At 43.9% G+C, this 23,268-nt stretch overlaps 2 protein-coding genes and 1 long non-coding RNA gene across 7 annotated transcripts in view; 2 read left to right on the forward strand and 1 right to left on the reverse strand.

Annotated features, from left to right (window-relative positions):
* The window catches only part of LOC307220600, a 54,650-nt gene that overhangs the window by 29,508 nt on the left and 1,874 nt on the right, over positions 1-23,268 (forward strand). The gene's annotated exons all lie outside the window — the stretch shown is intronic.
* TATDN1 (TatD DNase domain containing 1) lies at positions 201-14,764 on the reverse strand. 4 transcript variants are annotated; one of them, XM_079984446.1, is made up of 13 exons: positions 13,354-13,467; positions 13,239-13,323; positions 13,071-13,136; positions 11,216-11,265; positions 11,002-11,065; positions 10,147-10,290; positions 10,017-10,059; positions 6,616-6,701; positions 6,493-6,533; positions 4,945-5,021; positions 4,083-4,153; positions 2,343-2,469; positions 201-377 (listed from the first exon to the last, which is right to left on the reverse strand). In XM_079984446.1, the coding sequence occupies exons 3-13, from the start codon at positions 13,108-13,110 to the stop codon at positions 275-277; spliced, it is 846 nt and encodes a 281-aa protein (XP_079840572.1). In that variant the 5' UTR covers positions 13,111-13,136; positions 13,239-13,323; positions 13,354-13,467; the 3' UTR covers positions 201-274. The 4 variants fall into 4 exon arrangements, with proteins under 4 accessions (XP_079840572.1, XP_079840571.1, XP_079840573.1 ...); XM_079984445.1 differs by lacking the exons at positions 13,239-13,323; positions 13,354-13,467 and adding an exon at positions 14,639-14,764; XM_079984447.1 differs by lacking the exons at positions 11,002-11,065; positions 11,216-11,265; positions 13,071-13,136; positions 13,239-13,323; positions 13,354-13,467 and adding an exon at positions 8,411-8,474 and having other exon boundaries at positions 10,147-10,243.
* Positions 17,014-23,259, forward strand: NDUFB9 (NADH:ubiquinone oxidoreductase subunit B9). The gene is made up of 4 exons (XM_079984554.1): positions 17,014-17,169; positions 20,372-20,564; positions 22,433-22,546; positions 23,002-23,259. Exons 1-4 carry the CDS (start codon positions 17,084-17,086, stop codon positions 23,131-23,133), a joined length of 525 nt encoding a protein of 174 aa, XP_079840680.1. The 5' UTR covers positions 17,014-17,083; the 3' UTR covers positions 23,134-23,259.

Raw genomic sequence — 23,268 nt, forward strand, 5'->3', positions numbered from 1 at the left:
GCCATTTTCAGTTCTATAAGAATAGTAAGACATTATATTCCATATAACAGAGTCAACTGGATAGTAAAATAAATTGAAATAAATGCTTGGCAAAAAAACAACCACCAGGAAAATATTTCACGGGGTGGGGGTGAAAGCTTTCTACTTAGGTGTTTAATCAAACCTTTACAGCATGCCTGTTTCTAAATAATGGTTTCAGATTTGATGCAGAGAAGAGTCAAATCTTTATTACATGGACAGGATTACCAGTTTTTATCATAACACATAAAATGCTTTACATATCTGGAAAGAAGATTTTAATGCTGTTGTTATATGTAGTGTTGGCCAGTTCTAGTGGATCTTCTTCACGTACTGCTGCTAGTATTTCCAGTATTTGACTAAAACAAAGCAAAAGGGAAGCACCTTAGGCAAAATCACATCACTGTGGTTATGTTCACTGTGAACATTACTTGTTCAAGGGTGGTTAAAGTTTACATAAATAGCATTTAGAATTCCATTTTTTTTTATGTCAGACAAAAACACCCAAATAACATCATATACAAGTTTCAGATAAAGGAAAGTGTGATGCACTTATTCATCTATCTTGAAATTTATAGGGGAAGGCAGATTTCCATCTCCAAAGCAATGGTGAAGCAGGTTACACAAGCAGCAACATCTGCTTCCTATGTCTACACCAGTCGTGTGTTGGAATACCAGGCACATTGGTTCATGACTAAGTCATGACTATGCCTTTCAATAGGTCTATGGATAACACTGCATAGAAGGAAATTTTATTGAATTAAGTAAGACTTGCTCCGTAGCAAATGTGCACAAGTCTGCAGTGTTGAGTTTATTTTATTCTAAAAGCAATGAAGGAAATGCTGCAATCTAAATGCTGAACTGTATGCAATATTGTGGACAGGTAACTCGCATCTCAGAACATAAAAAGCTGTCTTTAATCTGGTCAGACTTCGTCCACCTAGATCAGTGTTGTCTCTGTTGACTGGCAGTAGCTCTTCAATGTTTTGGGGCACTGGCCTTTCTTTCACCTGCTATGTGATCCTTTTTAACTGGAGGTGCCAGGGATTGAGCTTTCGACATTTACTTGTGCCAAGTGTATGTTCTACCAGAAAACTATAGTCCCTACCATGCTTTATCGGTAAATTGGTAGTTTTAGATTTCATGACAAACACAAGTTCTGAAATCTGCGTATTTTGGCATTTGAGGCCATTTTCTTCTGTTTGGCATTGACCTTTCCAACGGGGCTTATTTTTAATTTGTGTAGTGTTCAGTACTGTTGCTACCTTTAGCTAAAAACCACCAGTGGCATCTAATAAGTTGTAGGCAAACACATTGCTATAGTAATTCATGAGGGCAAAAGGGCATTGATTTAGACAACTGAAATATAATATGTATTTCCCATCCCCCACTGTATTCTCTCCCCTTTGAGCCTTGCAGAGCAAGTGAGGAGTGAGAACCCCCGTTCTCAAAGTGGTACAGAGGATGAGGTTTCATTCTTGCTCCCTGTGGTATTATCTCACAAGTATTCCTTATAGCAATGCACAGAGCTGCTTTTCCTTCAATAGGCACATAGGATGTACTTTGGTATGTATATCCTCTCTCTGGACTGCAGAACCTCAAGCGTACCAGCTGATGACAATCAACAGGGGAGAGGGCTGTTGCCCTCATGCCTTGCTAGTAACCTTCCCAAAGGCACATGACTAGCTATTGCAGAAAACAGAATGCAGACAAGACTGGCTCTCAGTTGTAACCCAGCAAAGCAAATCTTACCTTGCTAATTACTGGAAAACCAGGAGTTTTGACCTGTGTGGGAAGCTCAGAGAGTACATCTAGACAGAATGGTTTGGGGCAACCCAGCCAGATGGGCAGAGTTGTTTATTATTACTATTATATTTTATTATACCTAATTATTGCTGCCCCAGCTGCAGGCTCAAACTCCTCCAGCTGCTGGACAAGTTTAGAATCCAGTGGCTCTGTAGTTAGTCTTGTCCCATCCTCACTCCAGGGCCTTAAATCAAATACTGCTAACAGTAGCCTTTTAACAGCCAGTGTTGATGGATGCAGCATGAATTGGCAGAAGAAAATCTCTGCTACATCCCTCCAAACCAGCTGGTTGGTGGTGGTTACAATTGCTCTGCCTGTTAGGTGTCACTCTTTATATGGAATTAAACCCCTTGGGCTCCAGCCCAGCTAAAGGTCAGTCATGATCAAGCCCCTCTGAAAGCCATGGGATATAAGTTTCTCATGACTAATTCCACTGGTTTCAGCCAGACTTAGTCATAACTAAATTAAGCTGAATTGGAGCCTTGAAATATATGAAATATATTAAATTATATACTTACATTATATGACAAGGTTCATTTCTGTCCTTCAGGCAATGTCCTTCTTCCCACTTTTTTTTGGTAGGGAATGTGGTTTTTACATATTTTGAACCAGCGTGGGTATTTTTCACTCCACACCAGGGAGCATCTAATGTGATTTATGGAACAGTTTCGAATTAACATCATACCATTGGTTACATAATCTATCAGCTTTCTGTATCTCATAACCACCTCAGCCATTTCTTTTTGTCCATCTCCCCCAATACTTTTTGGGGGGGCGGGCGGGCGATGCTTTATTCTTAACACAGACTATAAACCAAAGCAAAGTTGCTGTCAGATCTGTTCTTAACATGTACAAAAAACATAAGTAGTAAAATTATTCCCAGATAGGGTCCCACACCAATATCCCACATAATTCCACAACAGAAAGTTGCAATTGACTTAGTAAGCAATACTTAGGACCACAGCCTTACTCCTGTGTTAACATAATTCCAAGGGTCTTACAAGTTTACACTGCTTAAAATGCCAAAGTCAGAATTCCTAATTTGAATGTAAGAGTTTTGTAAGGGTCCATCTACGAAGACAAATCTGCTCCTCTCAAGCCAGGATCATTTTAGCTCCCTAGGCTTAGCAGTTAGGAAGCTCGCCCCTAACCCCAAGCAATTGCTGCCAAGCACCAATGAAGTTAGTCAGGAAGGATAACTGCTATTAGGCAGGGTTTTCAGGGATATACTGACCTACTGTCAAACTCTCCATAATGCAGTTGTGTTACCAAAGTCTGATATTAATGTGCAAAGCAGATACTTTGATAATGAGGTGATTTAAGGAAGCCATACAATGAAGTCACCAAAGTTCTAGCACAAAGGTGGTCAACTTGATGGGTGGTATTCATAGCCCTCCCAACTGCTGGAAGCTGCGATTTGGCAATGCCACAAGAGAGTGGAGCCTATGTTCTGCCAATTAATGGAGGTAAGTGGGCAACCATGCTCTTGGCCAATGGTGTGAAAGAGAGGTCGATTTTTCATCATATTACGATGCAAAAATTAACAATTTGTTCCATTTGCTATGGAGGAAAAGAATGTGGACTAAAAGGGTAGGATGAGTGCTCTTTCCCTTTGCAACCTGGATTTCCTCAGGCAAAGACTGCGCCAGGGCCGGCCCACTCATGAGGCAAGGTGAAACAACTGCCTCAGGCGGCAAGATCCACAGGGGCAGCAATCCTGATGTAGATCTTTATTCCCTCCCCTCCCCATTCCTGATGTAGATTTTCACTCATCCCTTATTCCTTGGTTCGCCTCAGGTACCAAAATGTCTTTGGCCTGTCCTTGACACAGCCCTTCTAAGGAATGAGGCAAGGCCTTTTCACTTTGGTGACAATGCGTGGCATTTCTAGCATGCTCACTCTCCCTTGTGGACTGGAGGGTACACAACACTGATAGTGTGACCAAGAGTGCTGTTAAATATAGAATTTACAGGGGATTTTCCTTTCTTACTGCAATGCTAATGAATTAGGTACCGTGCTATAAAAAGACATTACTCTTTAGGTTAGGAACCTTTTTCTTTTTTTCTAAGCCATGCTGAGTAAGCATGTACCCAGTCAACACTGTTTCCAATCTGGGATATATTTGGGTAGTAATCTTAAAATGGCACACCGAGACAGAAGATTACAAACAAAATATATCCCAGATCTGAAACAGTTTTGAAAGGGGTATATTGGTGGAAGTAAAATGTTAAATAGTATTAAATAAAACAACAACTTACCTGTTTCTAGCATTAATCTTTCACTGGGAATTGACCTCACTGCTTCTAAGTTAGCTTCTGTTTTCAGGGAACTGGAAATAATATGAATATGAAAATCACTATGATTTGTTGAAATTCTTTAGTCCAAATAGAAGAAAGTTCTCACAAGATTCAAGGAGCAACTTGTCTGCCCAGATCCAAGATGCTGGGCACAATCACCCCAAAAAGTATGTTTAGTCACTCCTGCAAAATTTAGTTTGGCTTACTCGCATGAAAGTGCACACGGAATTGCTATCTTCGGCTAAGGCTGAAACCAGATTTACAAGCAGTTGTGTGAAACTTCCCTACGTTTCCTGATTTTTTTTCTTAAACCAGAAGCAGCCTTGGGAGGACTCTTCCCCCATTCTTTCCATAGGTTCCCCTTAATTATTCTTGCCTATTTGTCTTTTCGTTTAAAATGTCCCCCATGCACCCAGCTCACCTCTGTTGGCTGGCAGCTGTTGCTCTAGCTATGTACACAATTCCAAACCAAGGCTAATGGGGACTGAGATTCTGGCGATGTCACACAAGAGTGGTTGGTACTTGCATATATAGTCCAATTCAAAGTTCCGTAGGCAGCCCATTGCAGCACTTAAGAATATGTGAAGGACTGCAAATTATATATAGCCCACCACCCATGTCTGGCAGATGCTTCATAGGTGGGCTATTCTTACTGCCTACCTGGGATTGAAGTGTCTGAATTACCTGTGAGGGCACAATACATGGTGGCTGAGGTACAGTCACCTTGATGAGCCACAAGCTGCACAGGTGTGCTTTAAAGTATCCATCCCAAAATAAAAAGGAACCCTTTCACCTCAGCCATTAGATGTCTAAAATAACTTACCAACCATTTATTCCTATGTAGAGATCTAACTCTATAATAGCTGCTGCCTCCTCTTTGGTGCCATCAAAAGAGTGTACCTGTAAACAAGTAATGATACACCTTTATCATCTGAAGATGCATTGAGATTTTTCAAACTTAAGTATACAAGCTTTACATTTTCTTGCATTCTTCCAAAGCCAGTTGCTATTTCTGAATAGCATTTGCTAGCCGTGTGCACACAAGCTCTGATAATTTTTGCCACCCAAAGTGAGCAAGTGTATGTATGGAGCCCTTAACCGATAAGAGCCAATCAATGAAGTCCATGCTGCGGTGCAGAACCTTCTGTGGATTGGTCAGGAATTCAGTTAAATCAGACCTTTGATTTAATCTAATGAGTAGAAGGCAATGAGACCAGCAGCCCAATTCAAGGAGGCTGAAAGACAGCCCTCCTACCTTGCCTCTGATGCAAAAGGCACTGTAGCTTAGCTGCCAGGAGAGGCACATTGCTTGAGTATGTGCTACTTCTTGTTGTTTAGTCGTGTCCGACTCTTCGTGACCCCATGGACCAGAGCACGCCAGGCACTCCTGTCTTCCACTGCCTCCCGCAGTTTGGTCAAACTCATGCTGGTGGCTTCAAGAATACTGTCCAACCATCTCGTCCTCTGTCGTCCCCTTCTTGTGCCCTCCATCTTTCCCAACATCAGGGTCTTTTCCAGGGAGTCTTTTCTTCTCACGAGGTGGCTGATGTACTGGAGCCTCAGCTTCAGGATCTGTCCTTCCAGTGAACGCTCAGGGCTGATTTCCTTCAGAATGGATAGGTTTGATCTTGCAGTCCATGGGACTCTCAAAGAGTCTCCTCCAGCACCATAATTCAAAAGCATCAATTCTTTGGTGGCGGGAAAATGTGGTACAGGCCATGCCATTCATCCCCATTGCAGCTGTTTTTGGACTAAAACTCCCATCATCCCTAGCTAGCAGGACCAGGGGTCAGGTATGATGGGGGTTGTAGTCCAAAAACAGCTGCAGACCCTGGTTTGGGAAACCCCGCTCTGTTTCACAGCTATGTCACACAACCGCCATTATTCCATCCTGAGATAATGTGAACACACTGTTCATTTCAAAGGCTGCAAGACTATGCCCACTTATTTAGGAATAAGCCCAGCTGAACTAAATCTGTACAGGTCATTTTGCACACTATGCAGAGGCAAACTTGGGTTTCACACAGTATATACTCAAAAGGGAGCGGCCCTTCCCTTTTCAATGTGTCTGTAGGAAAAAGGTGACAATCACATTCACAACACTTAAAAAAGGATGTGGATTTCAGAGTAATGAAGTAGAACTAGTCATCTGGTCCACAAAACAAATCTACCTGTAAATTTCAGACTAGACCCCTACCTTAAAGTGCTTGCTCACGGGATAATTTTACCGAGGGCAACTAGAAAGCATTGCATGTTTTAGTTTTCAGCTACTTTGAAACACATGAAAAGTGAGATATGTGTTTATAAAATAAACTTGTATCACAAAGAGGTTGATGCTGAAAAGAAACACAACTGAACATCGGGCACTTACCACTCCTCCCACACACCTCTCTCTGTTTCGCCTCATTATATCTGTGTGAAAGGAGAATATTTTACATTAAAAAGCCCAGAGATTTCTACATTTTTTAAAAAAGTAATCTTTTGCAAAACCCACCTACAAATTCTGGATGTGAATTCCTGCAGTGCAGAAACATCGGTAATTTTGTTTGCTCAGATAAATCGAATTGTTTTTCAAAATACCTGAAAAGAAATAAACAGAAACACCCCTACATTTAATGAAATCTCAGCTATAGATTATCTAAATGGTTTAAAGCATTAGAAAGAATGGAGTTGTTGTTGTTGTTGTTATTATTAAGGTGCAGACATAATCCTGCCAGAAGGGAACACTTTTAAGTCCCATTTAGTTCTATGGGAAGGTTAAGCATGTGCTTAACTTTAAACTCAATAGGATTTGAAAATGTTTCATATTGGCAACATCATGCCAGGTTTTGTGTGATTTCTCGATAAGAATATGATTCTAGACCGGGAGTGGCTAAGCTTTCGTGGCTTGAAGGCCACACTGACAGTCAGCCTCCCATTCCAGGGACACACGCCCGTGGTGGGTATTGTCAATTTATAAGCGAGTGTATACACACACACACACGGACCACATGAACATATATTCAGACATGCACATTCACCCCACATACAGCACATGCACCCAACATATATGAAGGCACAGAGCATTCTCCCAGGCTCACACTCTTCCCCACAAACTCACCTGGAGACAGATGCAGAGACACACGCAAACCATCATTTCCTGCCTTTCCCACTCCAGTGGCAGGGTGAGGGTGTCTAGCAATGCTGGTGTGTAGTGCTAAAATCGGGAGACAAAAGATCCCCCTCCCTGCTCTTTGGAGAGCATCTCAAGAGGGATCTTTTCTCCCTATCTTAGAGTGTCAATTAAAGGTAAAGGGACCCTGACCATTAGGTCCAGTACGGACGACTCTGGGGTTGCGGCGCTCATCTCGCTTTACTGGCTGAGGGAGCCGGCATACAGCTTCCGGGTCATGTGGCCAGCATGACTGAGCCGCTTCTGGAGAACCAGAGCAGCACACGGAAACGCTGTTTCCCGCCGGAGTGGTACCTATTTATCTACTTGCACTTTGACGTGCTTTCGAGCTGCTAGGTTGGCAGGAACTGGGACCGAGCAACAGGAGCTCATCCAGTCACGGGGATTTGAACCGCCGACCTTCTGATCAGCAAGCCCTAGGCTCTGTGCCACAGTGCTAAAACCAGCATGTTCTTCCTAGAGTAGAAGGTAGCATTTCTCTCACCACCTCTGCCCATAGTGGCTAGGACTGCACATTTATAGTGGCTTTCTGTGCAGTGGGGTGATCTAGAAAGTGGTTTCCTTACGCTACAGCCACAACACATACTTTTTCAGTGGCTGATACTTCATTAAGGCCAGAAGCAGAAGTGCTTGGGTGGGGTGGGGGATTTGGGAGGGCCATGCCTGCTTTATAACAGCAGTAAAATTATGTTTCAAAGCCATTAGACCAGGATACAGCCTAAGCAAGGAATGGTAAAAAGCCAGGCCTTGTATGGATGTTGCCAAGAAAAGCAATGATGTTAAAATACAGTTGTACCTTGGAAGTCAAACAGAATCCGTTCCGGAAGTCCGTTCGACTTCCAAAGCATTTGGAAACCAAGGTGCGGCTTCCGATTGACTGCAGGAAGCTCCTGCAGCCAATTGGAACCCGCAGAACCTGCATCGGATGTTCGGGTTCCAAAGAATGTTCAGAAACCAGAACAGTCACTTCTGGGTTTGCGGCACTAGGGAGCCAAAAAGTTCGGCTCGCAAGGCGTTTGACTTCTGAGGTACGACTGTACCACCTTACAACAGGAGGTTGTGTTTACATTGTGTGATGTGCAAGTGTCAGACCGAACATTACACAATCATAGTTTACCTTTGAATTGTGAAAGAATCCTAGCTAACCAAGTGTGCTGCCATGACTGATGCTGGGTCTCCCCCTATGCAGAAGAGCATAAATATCACACAGATGACTATCGGTTGTCAGCACTGTCTTATGAGCTACCATCAAAAATGCAGTGGCAGCAAATACTTGGGATTGTCAGAAACATTTGTGGAACGATTTAGGAAGGACAGCGACATCATGGAATCATAGAATTGGAAGGGACCCCAAGGGTCATCTAGTCCAACCCCCTGCAGTGCAGGAAATGGAAGCCTCCATGTTCAGATGCAGTTATGCATCTTGGTAACCAGGTTCTGTGGGCTATTAAGAGATGGCTACCACACCTCTGCCCTGCTTGTGGACATCCAGAGGCACCTGTTTGGCTGCTGGAATGCTAGATTCAACATTCTGATCCTGCCAGCCAAACCTCACATTCTTAAGCTTATTACACCAGAGACTGGGAACCTGGGCCCTCCCAAGCTGTTTCTGCATTACAGATACCATAATCTTTGACCATTATTAGCCATACTGGCTGAGGCCGATGGGTGTCAAGAGTCCAGCAGCAACTGATGGATCACAGCTTCCCCCATCCCTACAATGCACAATAAAAACAACTAGCTTTTATTGGCACGTGTTGTTTCATGTTAAATTCCTTGGCTTTTGTGCCTGGTTCATTCCCTTTCCATTTCACTTCAGTGTTTTTCTGCGATCAAACTGTTCCCAAGATTAACATTACAGCAACCAGCGCCTTGTGCACTCAGTAGCTTTAGCATCCAGTGACCACTCCATCCAGTAAGGTAAAGGTAAAGGGACCCCTGACCATTAGGTCCAGCCTTGACCGACTCTGCGGTTGCGGCGCTCATCTCGCTTTATTGGCCGAAGGAGCCGGCATACAGCTTCCGGGTCATGTGGCCAGCATGACTAAGCCGCTTCTGGCGAACCAGAGGAGCACACGGAAACACTGTTTACCTTCCTGCTGGAGTGGTACCTATTTATCTACTTGCACTTTGATGTGCTTTTAAACTGCTAGGTTGGCAGGAGCAGGGACCGAGCAACGGGAGCTCACCCCATTGTGGGGATTTGAACCACCAACCTTCTGATCGGCAAGTCCTAGGCTCTGTGGTTTAGCCCACAGCACCACCCGTGTCCTGTTCAATTTAACTCAGCACTGCAACTTCCCATCCTCTGGTCATCTGGCATGCACAACTTCTACTCGAGAGCTGGTGTTCTGGGCCCTGCCATCATGCTTTATGATGATTTGTGCATATATGGATTGCAAAAACACCACCCATGGAATCAAAGCACTGGCCAGCCACTGCAAGTTCCAATGAATGATGTGGTGGAAGCAATGGGATGGTTCAGCCACATGAAGAGGCAGTCAGGGGTTTGGTGTGACCTGTAGGCCATTTAGGGAAGAATAGGGAAGTGGTGACTGTTTCTCCTTGGTTATTATATCCATTTGGGGTGGTAGGGTGGAAGAGCAACTGTTCCTTGGCTTCCAGTGGCTGTCACTGGGAGAAAATCCTTGATAATAAAAACAATACTGTTAAAATGTATGAAGGATGCAGTTTCTCTTATGTGTTAAGTAAATCTCTCTTACTTGAGTTGAGTGTCCTTAGTGCAGAATTCTAATCTGTCAAAATCTGGAAGAGAGAATTGACAAACAATTAACTGGCTTTTGAATTGCCAGGAAGGAAACATCACCGCCAAGCCACTTGGTTGCTACTTACCCAAGCCACACTCTCCAATTGCTATGACCTTCCCTTTATTTTTCTCAGCTAGACCTTGTAGTTCTGCTAAGTACTGCTCAGGGTTGCTCTGTTCAAACTCTCCACAGCGGGTGGGGTGGCAGCCAACAGTACTATAAAACATGTCTGAAAACAAACGGCATGAACGTGTTGGTTATTATTGCTAGAACGCTTGTCAAGTGCAGGGTGCATCACAGCATAAGCCTTCCAGTCTCCAAAGAACTTGCATCCTAAAGCCTGATGGTGAGCAGATGCAATGGTAACAGAGGCTGAATGCAAGCATATGCTGTTACATGTACTTAGGACCTGGGAGTGAAAACTTGGGAACTGAAGAAGCAAGGGCTTCATGGAGCAGGGAGGCACCATACAGATTTGGAAGACAACGTAAAATTCTGTACATCAGTTCAAAGCTTTCTTTAACTCAACTTTTAAATTAACTTATTCACTTTTGAATAAGGTAGTTCCTGTGGTCATGAAAGCAGCCTTGGAATGGCACAGTGTCACTTGAGACACACAGCATAGCAACTAAGATTGTGAGCAGGTGGTTACATACACTGTGCAAAGACCACAAAGCAAGTGATCACCTGACTCATCATCTCCCCTTCTGTGTGTGACTCTATGCAGGGTTCACTTGATAAGACATCTGACGTAGCAGCAGTGAGTTGAGTCGAGACAGCCAACCGCCCCAAAGGAATGGTGTGTGAGAAGCATTCCTTTCCTTCTGCTCATAATTCTTTGGAATGAACTGGTGCATATTGGTTTTGGTCATTTTAAATGTTAAATACAGGATAATTAAAGCATTCCATTGAAAGCTATATAACATAAAGAGACAAATACCATTTGTCTGTGCCAGCTGAAGTGCATCTTTGCTATCTTGCAAACTTCCACCTGTAATCATGAACTGGAATAATAAAAAAGAAAGTTTACTTAAGTGCTAGTTTCTAAATGTTAGGATTCATTTATATCTTGAAAAACACAGATATCAAAAGTCAACAGAAACTGAAATTTAACACAAAACACACTACCCAAAACCTTTGAAGAACAAATGTACCTTTTTAACACCAGTTTTGACCGCTCTAGCCACCACATCCAAGAAGTCATCTGCAAAAAGACAGAAGTGAAATTCCTTAATTTAAAGCATCCATATGGCCCCGTCTAGTTCTGGAACCTTTAACAGCCTCAGGTATGTAGCAGCTCCTACATTTCCTTTTCTTTTCCTGCAACTTTACAGCAGTAATGGACAATCAAGTTGTGCTATCTCCATTAAGCAGTATAGATATCCTTATTGACTAGGAAGGACTATAGCTCAGATTCTTTGAACATCATTGAAAGTAATTTCCTCCCCAAGCAGTACCACACTCAAGTGATTTGAGGATTGTGATTCATCAAGTTTTCCTTGATAAATATTTTCCCTAGGAACATATTCAACATATATATGTGATCATCTCCACATGTATGCTCCACCAACTGCCAGAAATTGACTTCTTAATCATATATGCATCATTAGAGCTTCTTGGTCATGCAGAACGGAGTTTTTGATGTTTCCCTTCAGCAACTGAACACTGTACTCTCCATCTGGAGACTTGCTGAAACTTAAGTCTTAGGGTGGCACAATGTGACTAAGTCATACTGAGAAAAGACTCACACTGAAGTTACATCACAAGTAGCTTTAGTTTTCAGAGGGTCTACTCTCAGTATGATTGTCAAATAGCACACTTCAAAGGCACAACACTAAGCATGTTTATTCAAAAATACTGAGTCCAATGCAGCGTACTCCCAAGAAAGTATTAACAGAATTGCAGGCTTACAGCACAATCCTATGCATGCATGTTTAGAATAGAGTCCCATTGTGTTAACTGAGGCTTACTCCCAGCTAAGAGTGTTAAGGATTGTGGCTTTACAGCGCAATTTTACACATGTCTACCTAGAAGCCAAGGGACGCGGGTGGCGCTGTGGGTAAAAGCCTCAGCGCCTAGGGCTTGCCGATCGAAAGGTCGGCGGTTCGAATCCCCGCGGCAGGGTGCGCTCCCGTTGCTCGGTCCCAGCGCCTGCCAACCTAGCAGTTCGAAAGCACCCCGGGTGCAAGTAGATAAATAGGGACCGCTTACTAGCGGGAAGGTAAACGGCGTTTCCGTGTGCTGCGCTGGCTCGCCAGATGCAGCTTTGTCACGCTGGCCACGTGACCTGGAAGTGTCTGCGGACAGCGCTGGCCCCCGGCCTCTTGAGTGAGATGGGCGCACAACCCCAGAGTCTGTCAAGACTGGCCCGTACGGGCAGGGGTACCTTTACCTTTTTACCTAGAAGCCATACTTAACTGAATAGGACTTCCTCCCAAGTAAGATGTGCAAAAGGTTGTAGCCTTCAGTTAAGGAGTATTCAATTACAGTGGTACCTCAGGTTACATACGCTTCAGGTTACAGACTCCGCTAACCCAGAAATAGTACCTTGGGTTAAGAACTTTGCTTCAGGATGAGAACAGAAATCGTGCTCTAGCGGCGCAGCAGCAGCAGGAGGCCCCATTAGCTAAAGTGGTGTTTCAGGTTAAGAACAGACCTCCGGAACGAATTAAGTACTTAACCCGAGGTACTACTGTATTACTCAGAGCAGACCCATTTCAATTAATCAATTGGTCATGTCCAATCATTTTAATGGGTGTACATTGCATTGAATTACCACCCTAGTGGGTTTTTTCTCTCAAAATGGATGGGTGTGAGGCAAGAGAGGGTGAAAGTCCAGTTTTAATAACTGCCAATAATAATAATGATGATGATGTCACTCTCTGGGAATGGGAGGGACCCCAAAAAGTGTAACCTGAAAGAAAATGTCCCTTGCAGATGCATACCACGAATATCTGGGGATATGAGGACCACAGAAGGAGCCATTAAAGAAACAGACAGAATATTTACCTTGATGCTTTTGAGTACCTCTGTATATGCCTTTGAACATAGGATCAGTTAAATTAACACCGATATCTAGAGAGAGAGAAAAATAAATTAGTATCCTCAACTTGGATCATTGTCTATGCTGCCTGGGGATGATGGGAGTTGGAGTCCATCATCTGAAAGGCTCCTCACCAGCAATTTCAAGATGTCAGAAGATCTGATGGGTCCCCGACATGTGATGAAACTATAACTCTATGCTTTTGATATATACTGGTTGCTGTTAGAGGCCTGTACGTTAGATATATACTGGTTGCTGTTAAGAGTCTGTACTAGGAGAGGATCCCTTTAAAAAGCCTGTACAACCTTTCTTATGGAACGAGGGCTGTCTTGCATGTACCTGCTGTTTCATTCTGGATTGTTTTATTTGATGTTCTAATGCGTTGTAAGCCCATTTGAAGTTTTTCTTAAACATATACAGTGGTGCCCCGCAAGGCGAACGCCTAGCAAGACGGAAAACCCGCTAGACGAAAGGGTTTTCCGTTTGTCAGGCGCTTCGCAAAACGAATTTCCCTATGGGCTTGCTTTGCAAGACGAAAATGTCTTGCGAGTTCCTGCGGGTTTTTTCCCCTTTCCCCCCCTTTTTCTAAGCCGCTAAACCGCTTATCAGCTGATCCGCTAAGCTGATAAGCCGCTAAAAGCCGCTAAACCTCTAATAGCGCTAATCCGCTAAGCTGTCAATGGGCTTGCTTCGCAAGACAAAAAAACCACTATACGAAGAGACTCACGGAACGGATTAATTTCGTCTTGCGAGGCACCACTGTAAAATGGTATAGAAATAAAATAAAAACAATAATGCTAATAATAATGCATTGGCACATGCATCAGGTGACAGCTTGTATAATCTGCAGTGGCTCTTCATGCAAAACACCAACGCCAGAATTTTCAGGCCACCTCATGTGCAGTGCTCTTTCAGTGGAGTCTCATCTGGCAATGGCTGCAGGGGAATCGGATGTGAGGGAAAGGGTTGGAACTGTCTCCTGTGTCCATTTGCAGCCAAATACCGCAAACTGCAGAAATCTGACTGCTTGCAGCAAAAACAAAAGGTCTCTTGTGTGCATTTAATTGTGAGATACAAGCAAAGCAGAGAAGGAGCTTCCCCGTTACGGCTCCGGCTTTGCGGGCCCGGGTACCCAGAAGCAAGCCCCGTATAATACAAACAAGAAATGAATGGATGAAATCGACGGGCCTTGCTTCTGAGTAAGCATGCGCAGAACCGGGACTGTGACTTGGGGGGCTCGCTCCCCAGTCAACGCGCACAGGATCGCCCTGCGCGCACCTGAAACCCCGCGCAGGTTCCCCTCAGGGGAGCGAGGCTGCGATCCCGAACCCCGGGAGCAAGCTCCACTGACAACGACGGGGCTTGCGCCGGAGTAAGCGCGCCTGGGATGGTGCCCTGGAGGAGGGGGGGTCCCTTCGGCCCGTTCCGCAGCCGCCGCCCCCACCTCGAAGGGCTGCCCCCGAGCGACTAGGCCCGGCGCCCTCTTCGCGGACGCAAAGGAACACCCCCCAGTTGCCCAGGCAACCGTCCTCACCAATGAACTTGAAGCGGCTCATGACGACGGCGACTGAGGCCCGTGCGCCTCTCTCTCTCCTTCTCTCTCTCCTCCCATAGAACGTAGAAGCGCCGATGTCACTTCCGGTTTCCCTTTGAGCGCTACCCGTATGCTGGGTAGGCGCGTAAGAAGGCGGAATGGACCATAGAGGTGGGTGCCGCTCTATCCGCCACTGTTGGAAATGTATCTCTATGGTCCCTTCTCTATTCCTCTTCTGTATTATTACCCATCGCATTTACATTATACTGAACATTATATATAATGCAGCGTTATATCATAGTTAATTTTCAAATATAATTTATGCTGCATTTGTGGTGTTCCATTATCTCCTAGCATGTTCTCGTTAATTCAATGTTGGCAAGCCGCTTCGGGGATTCGCGCGGAGAAGCCGCATGGAAATGTAATAAAGCAAAAAAACAAAGCCCTTAACTTTATTGATTTAATGTATTTGATTAATTCGCCGCATTTGCTGCTACCAATGCACATGGTTTCCCTTCACCACCCTGCTGCCCCTGTTTTATCCTGGGTGGTGGATAGCAGGGGACTGGCCCCAAGGTCACACAGCTTGCTCATGGCGATATAAATTACAGCGGTGACATTTTCTAATTCACATTGAGGAGCCACCTTCAAAAGCCCCCAGGGCAGCCTGAAGGGAAGCACCGGCTTTTTGCCTATTGGCCTCTGCAATTGTCTTGATTCCTTATCTCTATCTGCCTTTGGCCAATTGGCCTGTGCGTTTCTCCAGTTTCATACTACTACTAATAATAATAATAATAATAAATTTTATTTATACCCCTCCCTCCCTAGCCAAGGCCGGGCTCAGGGCGGCTAACAACCAATAATAAAAACAAGTTAAATGAATACAACTTAAAAACTAGATTAAAATACAACATTAAAACATTAAAATGCAGCCTCATCACAGGAGGAGAAAGGGGGGGGGGGGAGAAAGAGGGGGGGGGAATCAGATTGACTCCAAGCCAAAGGCCAGGTGGAACAACTCTGTCTTACAGGCCCTGCAGAAAGAAATCAGATCCCACAGGGCCCTGGTCTCATGAGACAGAGCGTTCCACCAGGCCGGAGCCAGTGTTGAAAAGGCCCTGGCTCTGGTTGAGGCTAATCTGACTTCCTTAGGGCTCGGGACCCTTGCTCAAGGTCCTCCGTGGGGCATACCAGGAGATACGGTCCCTTAGGTACATGGGTCCTAGGCCGTGAAGGGCTTTAAAGGTCAAAACCAGCACCTTGAACCTGACCCTGTACTCCACCGGGAGCCAGTGCAGCTGGAAAAGCACTGGGTGAATATGCTCCCATGGCAGAGACCCCGTGAGGAGCCTCGCTGCAGCATTCTGCACCCGCTGGAGTTTCTGGGACAGCTACAAGGGCAGCCCCGCGTAGAGTGAGTTACAATAATGAAGCCTGGAGGTGACTGTCGCATGGATCACTGTGGCCAGGTCAGGGTAGGAAAGGTATGTATAATATTAAATACAATGCCTGTATTTAATGAAATATACTTCCCTCAGATTCCTCATGGGACAATGCAAGCAGAGGTCTGCATAGCCTTCATGTTTGACCATCTAACAAATTAGTTTTAGAGCAAAGTTGAGCGGCTGTCTATTTAAGAATAAAAGCTACTAGGCAAATGCTTCTTTTCCTACACAACACTGCATTTTGCCTTTTTATTAGTGAACCACAGAAACAGCTCCCCCGCCACCACCTTTTCTAATGCACAAGTCTTAAACTTGGGAGTTCGGACTTGGAGTACTCATGAATTTCAAATGAGCGGCTTGGGGTGGGTTTTGCTTGTTTGCTTTTGCGGGAATATTTGCCTCTGAGGAAACCTGAAGCAGTGGCATTGGCAAGATGAAAAAGACAACCAGTCACATACATTTACGTCCCACGTCCAGATTGACTGAAATAATCCAAAGCTAGGCATTTTTAATACTGTAAAATAAAGCACACACAAACAGCAACTTCAGTCTACTTCTGCAGGTTCAAAAGTTAGGGAACCTTCGGCAAGCCTCCACAATGTCAAACCAAGCCATTTCTACGACCTATGAAGAACCTAAAGCTTGAGTGAAGACATGGTCGGGGCGGAAAAGGTAAGGGACCAACAGCTTGATGCGGCGAAGGTGGAAAAATGTCGCCTTGCTGTTGCTGTAACCTTCGCCTCCGTATCTCTTATCTGCTTTTTGCCAATTAACCTGACTTGTGCGTTTCTCTAATTTCCTTATCTCTATCTTCGTCTTCGCCCCACTCTACCCTTTCCCTCCCTATCTCTACAGTCTTCTTTCCTATCTCTATATTCACCCCCCCCCCTCCGTATTTCTACGGCGGCCCGGATAGGCCGCGTCCTCTGACGTCACCCTCCCATGATCCCTTGCGGCGAGCCCTCCTTGGCAAGGTGAAGAAGCTTTCGGCCCAGCCAAGATGGCGGCGTACCTGACCCACCAGCAGAAAGTGCTGCGTCTCTACAAGCGGGCGCTGCGGCACCTCGAGTCCTGGTGTATCTTCCGGTGAGAGACGGGGGGGGGCTGCTCCCCGGGACCCTCTTTTCGGGACCCTCCCCTCTCTTTGGCCGCCCTCTCCCATTATCCGAGGGCCTCTGTCCTCCTCCGTGACTGGGCATCGCTCCGACCTCCTCCGCTTATTCCGCCTCTTTCCTGTCTTTCCTCTCGGGGGGCCGGGCAGCTTCTCTCGTGGTTGCTTCTGTGTCTCTTCCTCACGGCCCTCCCATTTCTCCAGGACAGCAACAACCCTGCGAGGCAGGGCCAGAAGGGGAAAAGGGAGCCCCGTTGAACAACAAAAAAAAAAAAAGAGGGGGGAGGAAAAAAGAGCATAGTAAGTCTGGTCTGCTTAATCAAAAACTAGTAATATCCAAAGGCAACACGATGACCAAGTACAACAGTGCGATGTCAATATAAACTCTTTATATAATCTATACAGAACAATATGAAGTATGCACTCTCTGCAAAACCAAATAAACAGAAATCTTCTAAATCTCTAAAAGTCACAAAATATGCACTCTTGGATTCTCTTGAAAACATAGAACCAAATAAATGTAAGTCTTATAGGTCTGCAGAAGTCTCTGCGGGCTATGCAAGTCACTCAGATTCTTATCTGGTGAAAACAAGCCATAAAGCTTTGTTTTGTGACTTCCAACTCTGCTGAAGTGGTCTGCAAACAGATGTAGTGAACAGTGATCTAAAACTAAGAAGACCCACTGACTGTGGCCCTCAAACTTTTCTCGGGACCATTCTTTCAGAATAAAAATTTCCCCGGGCCACACAAGATTTTTAATTCATGAGAAATGCCTTGGAAAACAGTGGATTTTGTTTTTATATAGCGGACGGATGAAGAATTGAAAGTTCTTTACTCTCCGATTTTTTATTTTTTTCATAGAATCTTAAGGAGTTGGAAGGGACCCAAGGGTCATCTAGTCCAACCTTTCTGTTTTTTATTGTATCTATTGTAAAAAAGGAAAAATATATCAAGTTTTGTATTTTTTCCCTATAAACCTTAATAAATTTTATTTTTAAGAAAAGGAAAACAAAAAGAAACCATTCCTAGCCATGCTTGATTTGTAATAGAACATCCAGAAGGTATAAAATAATGCAGCTACATAAGAACATGAATCATTCCCAAGATATAATCTTGATTGTCCTTGAATCTTGCTGCCACACCAGGGTGGCACTGAGAACCACTGTACTGTAATAGTTCCAAAAAAGAGCATGGTAAGACTTAATAGTATTAAGTTATACATACATACATACTTTTATTTGTATGCTGCCTTTCCACAGTTCAAACCATGCCAGAGGTGGCTTATAACATGAAAAAATGCATAACTACAACATACAAACGTCGTTCTAAGCAATAAGTAAAACATGAAAAAATACACAACCAAACTGAACAATTTCTAGACATTCCTAATCAAGGTATTGCCCTTCTGTGGATCCTGTTAGGAAAGCTAGGCTCAGAGATGGTAATTGGCCCAAGGTCACTGTGAGCTTCATAGCTAATAGGATTTTGACCCTGGGGCTGACTAGCTGTAATCCAACGCTCTAACGTTCTAATTACACTTTTTACTATTGTGTTTCACATAGAAATATGATGCATTTGCCAACATTCCTTGTATGTCAAGCTTTCTGACATGGCAAAATTTCACCTTTTAATATTTCTGGTATTAATATTCTCCCACCCCCTACTCTTTCTTTTCTCCTCACCCCTTTTTGTGATTTTTCTGCTATTTGTTGATGTTTGCTGGTGGGTGGGCTGAGGGAATCAGGTGAGGTTTGAGCATTTCCCTGAAATCATTTTAACAAGGGTTAAGATGAGCTCACGGGTCTTGTTTCGGATGGTCTTTGCTCCCGTGTTAATTATTGTTTACCCCTTGCTGTGCTTCCTGACCACCTTATTCCTCAGGAGCACCTATGTTCTTAAAGTAAAGGGCTGAGCAGTGAGGTGACCAGGTTGCAGATGATACCGTATTATTCAAGATGTTGAAAAATAAAGCAGACTGGAAAGAGCTGCAAAAGAATCGCTCCAGACTGGGTGAATGGGCAACAAAATGACAGATGAGGTTGAAAGTAAGTTTCAAGTGATATACATGGGGACAAATCAATCATATATTCACATGTAGACAAACGAGGAAATTAGATCTTGGGGTAGTGTTGTGTAGCTCAGTGAAAATGGCAAGCCACTGTGCGGCACCTTTGTCAAAAAGGACCAGTTCTATTCTAGGGATTGTTAGGAAAGGGATTAAAAATAAAACTGCCAAAGCTGTCATTCAAATCTATGGTGTGAACACGCTTGTATATAGTTCTGCTCTCTGTATCTCAAAATCGATATTATAGAGCTGAAAAAGCTGCCAAAGGGGACAACCAGAATAATCTGGGGCTAAATTCCCTCCCAAACAGGGAATATTTAGGTCTTCAGGAGTGTCTAGCACTCTCAATTGTGCTTAAAATGTGATCCATGGCTACAAATCCCCTCACAGCCATGCACAGCTGTATTTAAGAGCCAAAATAACAACCAAATAGTTAATCAACTAGTTAGAATCTTAGATAATGTTTAGGACTTTATGTTTAAATTCTAATTTTGTGAAACATTATCTACACACCAGATCCCTCTAGTGGCCATTCCATAGAAATGGTTCTATTATAACAGTCTTAAGTAGAATTCTTATCTAGAGCATTAGGAAAATTGGGTAAGTGGTTGTGGATTTTACAGGGTGTCCTATGAACATGGTGTCCCATGACATTTTATCCATGGAGTAATCTGTGTGTAGCTATCTGACAGTGTGTTAACTCTCAGCGACTGCAGAATGGTACAAACAGGGCTAGTTCTGTCACTACAATAGTTACACACCTTTGCAGTTTACATTATAAAATGCATTATAAATAAGTTGTTAAAATGGTGATAAAATAATAAAACTGACATTAAAAGTTAGCAACATCAGAGAAAGCTATTGTTAAAACAGTGTCATAAAATGACCGAAATGCAGACTGGATTTTTAAAAAAATGGTTCATAAAAAAATAATAACCATGGTTAGCTCTAAAAAGGGGAAAGGGATTTGTGTTTGAGAAGCGGAAAGGAGCAGAGGAGCCCTGTCTAGTAACTGTGATTGGGAGATCAGGCAGCATTATATCTTCAGTGGCCTGTATCGGGGACCTGTAATTTCACGATGGTTATCTTTTTCTTCTTCCTTGCATTCTCAGGGACAGGTATCGATTCTTCGCCTGCCTGCTGAGAGCACGGTTTGATGAACATAAGGATGAAAAAGATATGGTGAAAGCATCCAAGTTGTTGCTGGCTGGTGAACAAGAATTTTGGGAAAATAAACACTCTGAGCCTTACATCTTTCCTGATGCTCCAGGAGGCACATCTTATGAGAGATATGAGTGCTACAAGGTCAGTGCATTACAAGGCAACTTGTGACTAACCTCCGTAATCCGTTGCAAACAGCACTGTGCACATGCTTGGGATAGTTATCATAGTTTCAACAGAGAGTATTGATTAGTACAAGAAGTACGCTAAATTGGGGGGGGGCAACCCTTTGAGCAGTCAGAAGGGAAAAAGAAAGGGATGATGTGTTTTCTTTTCCCAAAGAAAATGAAATGGTTAAGTTCAAGGAGTATACTTCAGACATGGGAAAATGTAAGTGAGAAAAGTATCATGTCTTGGGCATAACAAAGTCATGGAGAGGTACAGAGACCAAATTTTTGCTAGAACACACAAGTTGTCTTCCAGTAAAGTATTATCAAAAGGGGGAACCTGTGTGCCTCCTAAAAGCAAGAAGATGGATGCACTGAGCAGCGCTGCTGCTGCTGCCATTATACAAATATGTGCTGCATTGATCCTACTGTCACTCATTCATCCATGCTGAAGAGGAGTACAAGTTGGAGGGTTAGATGTGCATCCTTTAAATAGCTCACATTATCGGCTTCAGAAGCAGGAGAAGAATCATTATCCAAAAGATCCATCATTTTAACGGGTGGGAGTGATTTGCAGGTCACTGGAACCCTACAGACTGGTGACTGGGGGCAGCCTCCGAGACCATATAACACCGGTCTTGAAAGACCTACATTGGCTCCCAGTACATTTCCGAGCACGATTCAAAGTGTTGGTGCTGACCTTTAAAGCCCTAAACGGCCTCGGTCCAGTATTCCTGGAGGAGCGTCTCCACCCCCATCGTTCTACCCCGACACTGAAGTCCAGCGCCGAGGGCCTTCTGGCGGTTCCCTCACTGCGAGAAGCCAAATTACAGGGAACCAGGCAGAAGGCCTTCTCAGTAGTGGCGCCCTCTCTGTGGAACGCCCTCCCACCAGATGTCAAAGAGAACAACAACTACCAGTCTTTTAGAAGACATCTGAAGGCAGCCCTGTTTAGGGAAGCTTTTAATGTTTGATGTATCACAGTATTTTAATATTCTTTTGGAAGCCGCCCAGAGTGGCTGGAGAAGCCCAGCCAGATGGGCGGGGTATAAATAATAATAATAATAATAATAATAATAATAATAATAATAACAACAACAACAACAACAACAACAACAACATATTGGGAAGGTAGTGCATGCCCAAATGGCCCCTGGCAACCAACCATTCATTTGGAAAGTGAGGTACTTCTGCCCATACCTCTGCCAAATGAGTTGGATGGCGAAATTTCTTCTTTTCTTGTAGCTGCTCAGTATGCTGCCATTGGAGCCCATGAGGAAATGTATAATATTTTTCATTGGGTATGTGAAGCTGTCATGTAGTCCGATGTAGAACTGTTCTGTGTCTTACCAGCCATGCTGCTCGCTCCAACATGGAGATGGTGGGGACTGAACCTTTTGCATACAAAGAAAGCTCTCGCACTGAGCTCTGGCAAGCTATGGCCTCTTCCCTCTTCGTTTAGGCTCATTGGGAGTCTTTTGGAAGGTGGATGGATGATATTTATTCTATTGGCTCTCCCGACTGTAGTCCAGTATTTTATTGTAGGATCTTCTGACTGAAGAGTAGTTGTGTGGCACAAGTTGACTCATAGAAATGAAGCCCCACAATGAAGCCCTTGTAATTCTTCTCAATTTGGTTTAAACTGCACATTGCAGCAATTCAATCCTAAAAATTGCTAGGTCTTTATTAAACTAGTCTACTGGGTCTTTATTAAACTAGCCTCTTAAACAAAGGAACACATTGAAGCGTTACAGGAAAAACATTGTGCCTTCAAAGAGACAAGCAATCTTTGCCTACATTGTTATTGCAATATTTTAAGTTATGGTCTGGTTTCCAATCTGACAGGCACCCGAATGGTTCCTAGATTTATGGCATCCTTCAGAGAAGGCAATGTATCCTGACTACTTTGCCAAGAGAGAACAGTGGAAGAAGCTGAGGATGGAAAGCTGGGAGAAAGAGGTTAGTCTTACTTCTTCTCTACTACGTGTACTGCAGTGTAGATTTCTGTGTGTTGAAAGACAAAAGAAATGGAAGTCGCATATATTTAGACATTCTGCTTATTTCCTAACAACCTGTCTTTAAACGTCATCATTACCATGAAGCCTACATTATCATCTTTGAAAGCTCATTCTCATCTTGCAAATGCACAGCACTGCATTTCAGCGGCATGTTGCCCATCCCGAACTAAGTGGCTAATCTGGATAGCTTCTTCTCTTCCCGGTCAGGATACCAGATATTACTTCCATCTTATCTTGGCATGGTTTCTGATACATGTTCAGTCCAGCAGGACACAAGCATGCATTGCTATAGTCTCCTGTGGAAATGTATGGGCACCAAGCTTGAAGCGGGCAACACTATAAATAAACGCTTGGAGATGTACTCTTGGTGGCTACTGACTTGGTTTCACTCTCTAGGTTCAGCAGCTTCAAGAAGAAACCCCAGCAGATGGGCCCAAGACGGAAGCCCTGCCTCCAGCACGGAAGGAGGGACACCTGCCTCCCCTGTGGTGGCAGTATGTCACTAGGCCACGGGAGCGTCCAGCATAAAAGGATCAACTTTCCATGTACAAAAACACTTCTCCAAGAGGAGATTAAGCCCTACCAGTAAAAAGAATGTCTGCATGCATTACTGTGGTACATGTACCCAATAAAATAAAAGTTCAGTGTCAATCAGTGGCGTTT

This window comes from Podarcis cretensis (genome assembly GCF_951804945.1).
Source record: "Podarcis cretensis genome assembly, chromosome: 7".
In the NCBI taxonomy this organism is placed as follows: Eukaryota; Metazoa; Chordata; class Lepidosauria; order Squamata; family Lacertidae; genus Podarcis; species Podarcis cretensis.

Bases quoted from the DNA above. Each gene is read 5' to 3' on its own strand.
- TATDN1 (XM_079984445.1), bottom strand. From the start codon at position 14,660: ATGAGCCGCTTCAAGTTCATTG. The intron at 11,066-11,215 runs GTACATTTGTTC...TTATTATTCCAG, and splicing joins TCAAAACTGGTGTTAAAAAG to TTCATGATTACAGGTGGAAG. The intron at 6,534-6,615 runs GTGGGTTTTGCA...CCTTTCACACAG, and splicing joins TTCACATCCAGAATTTGTAG to ATATAATGAGGCGAAACAGA.
- NDUFB9 (XM_079984554.1), top strand. From the start codon at position 17,084: ATGGCGGCGTACCTGACCCACCAGCAGAAAGTGCTGCGTCTCTACAAG. The intron at 17,170-20,371 runs GTGAGAGACGGG...TTGCATTCTCAG, and splicing joins GAGTCCTGGTGTATCTTCCG to GGACAGGTATCGATTCTTCG. The intron at 22,547-23,001 runs GTTAGTCTTACT...TTCACTCTCTAG, and splicing joins TGGAAAGCTGGGAGAAAGAG to GTTCAGCAGCTTCAAGAAGA.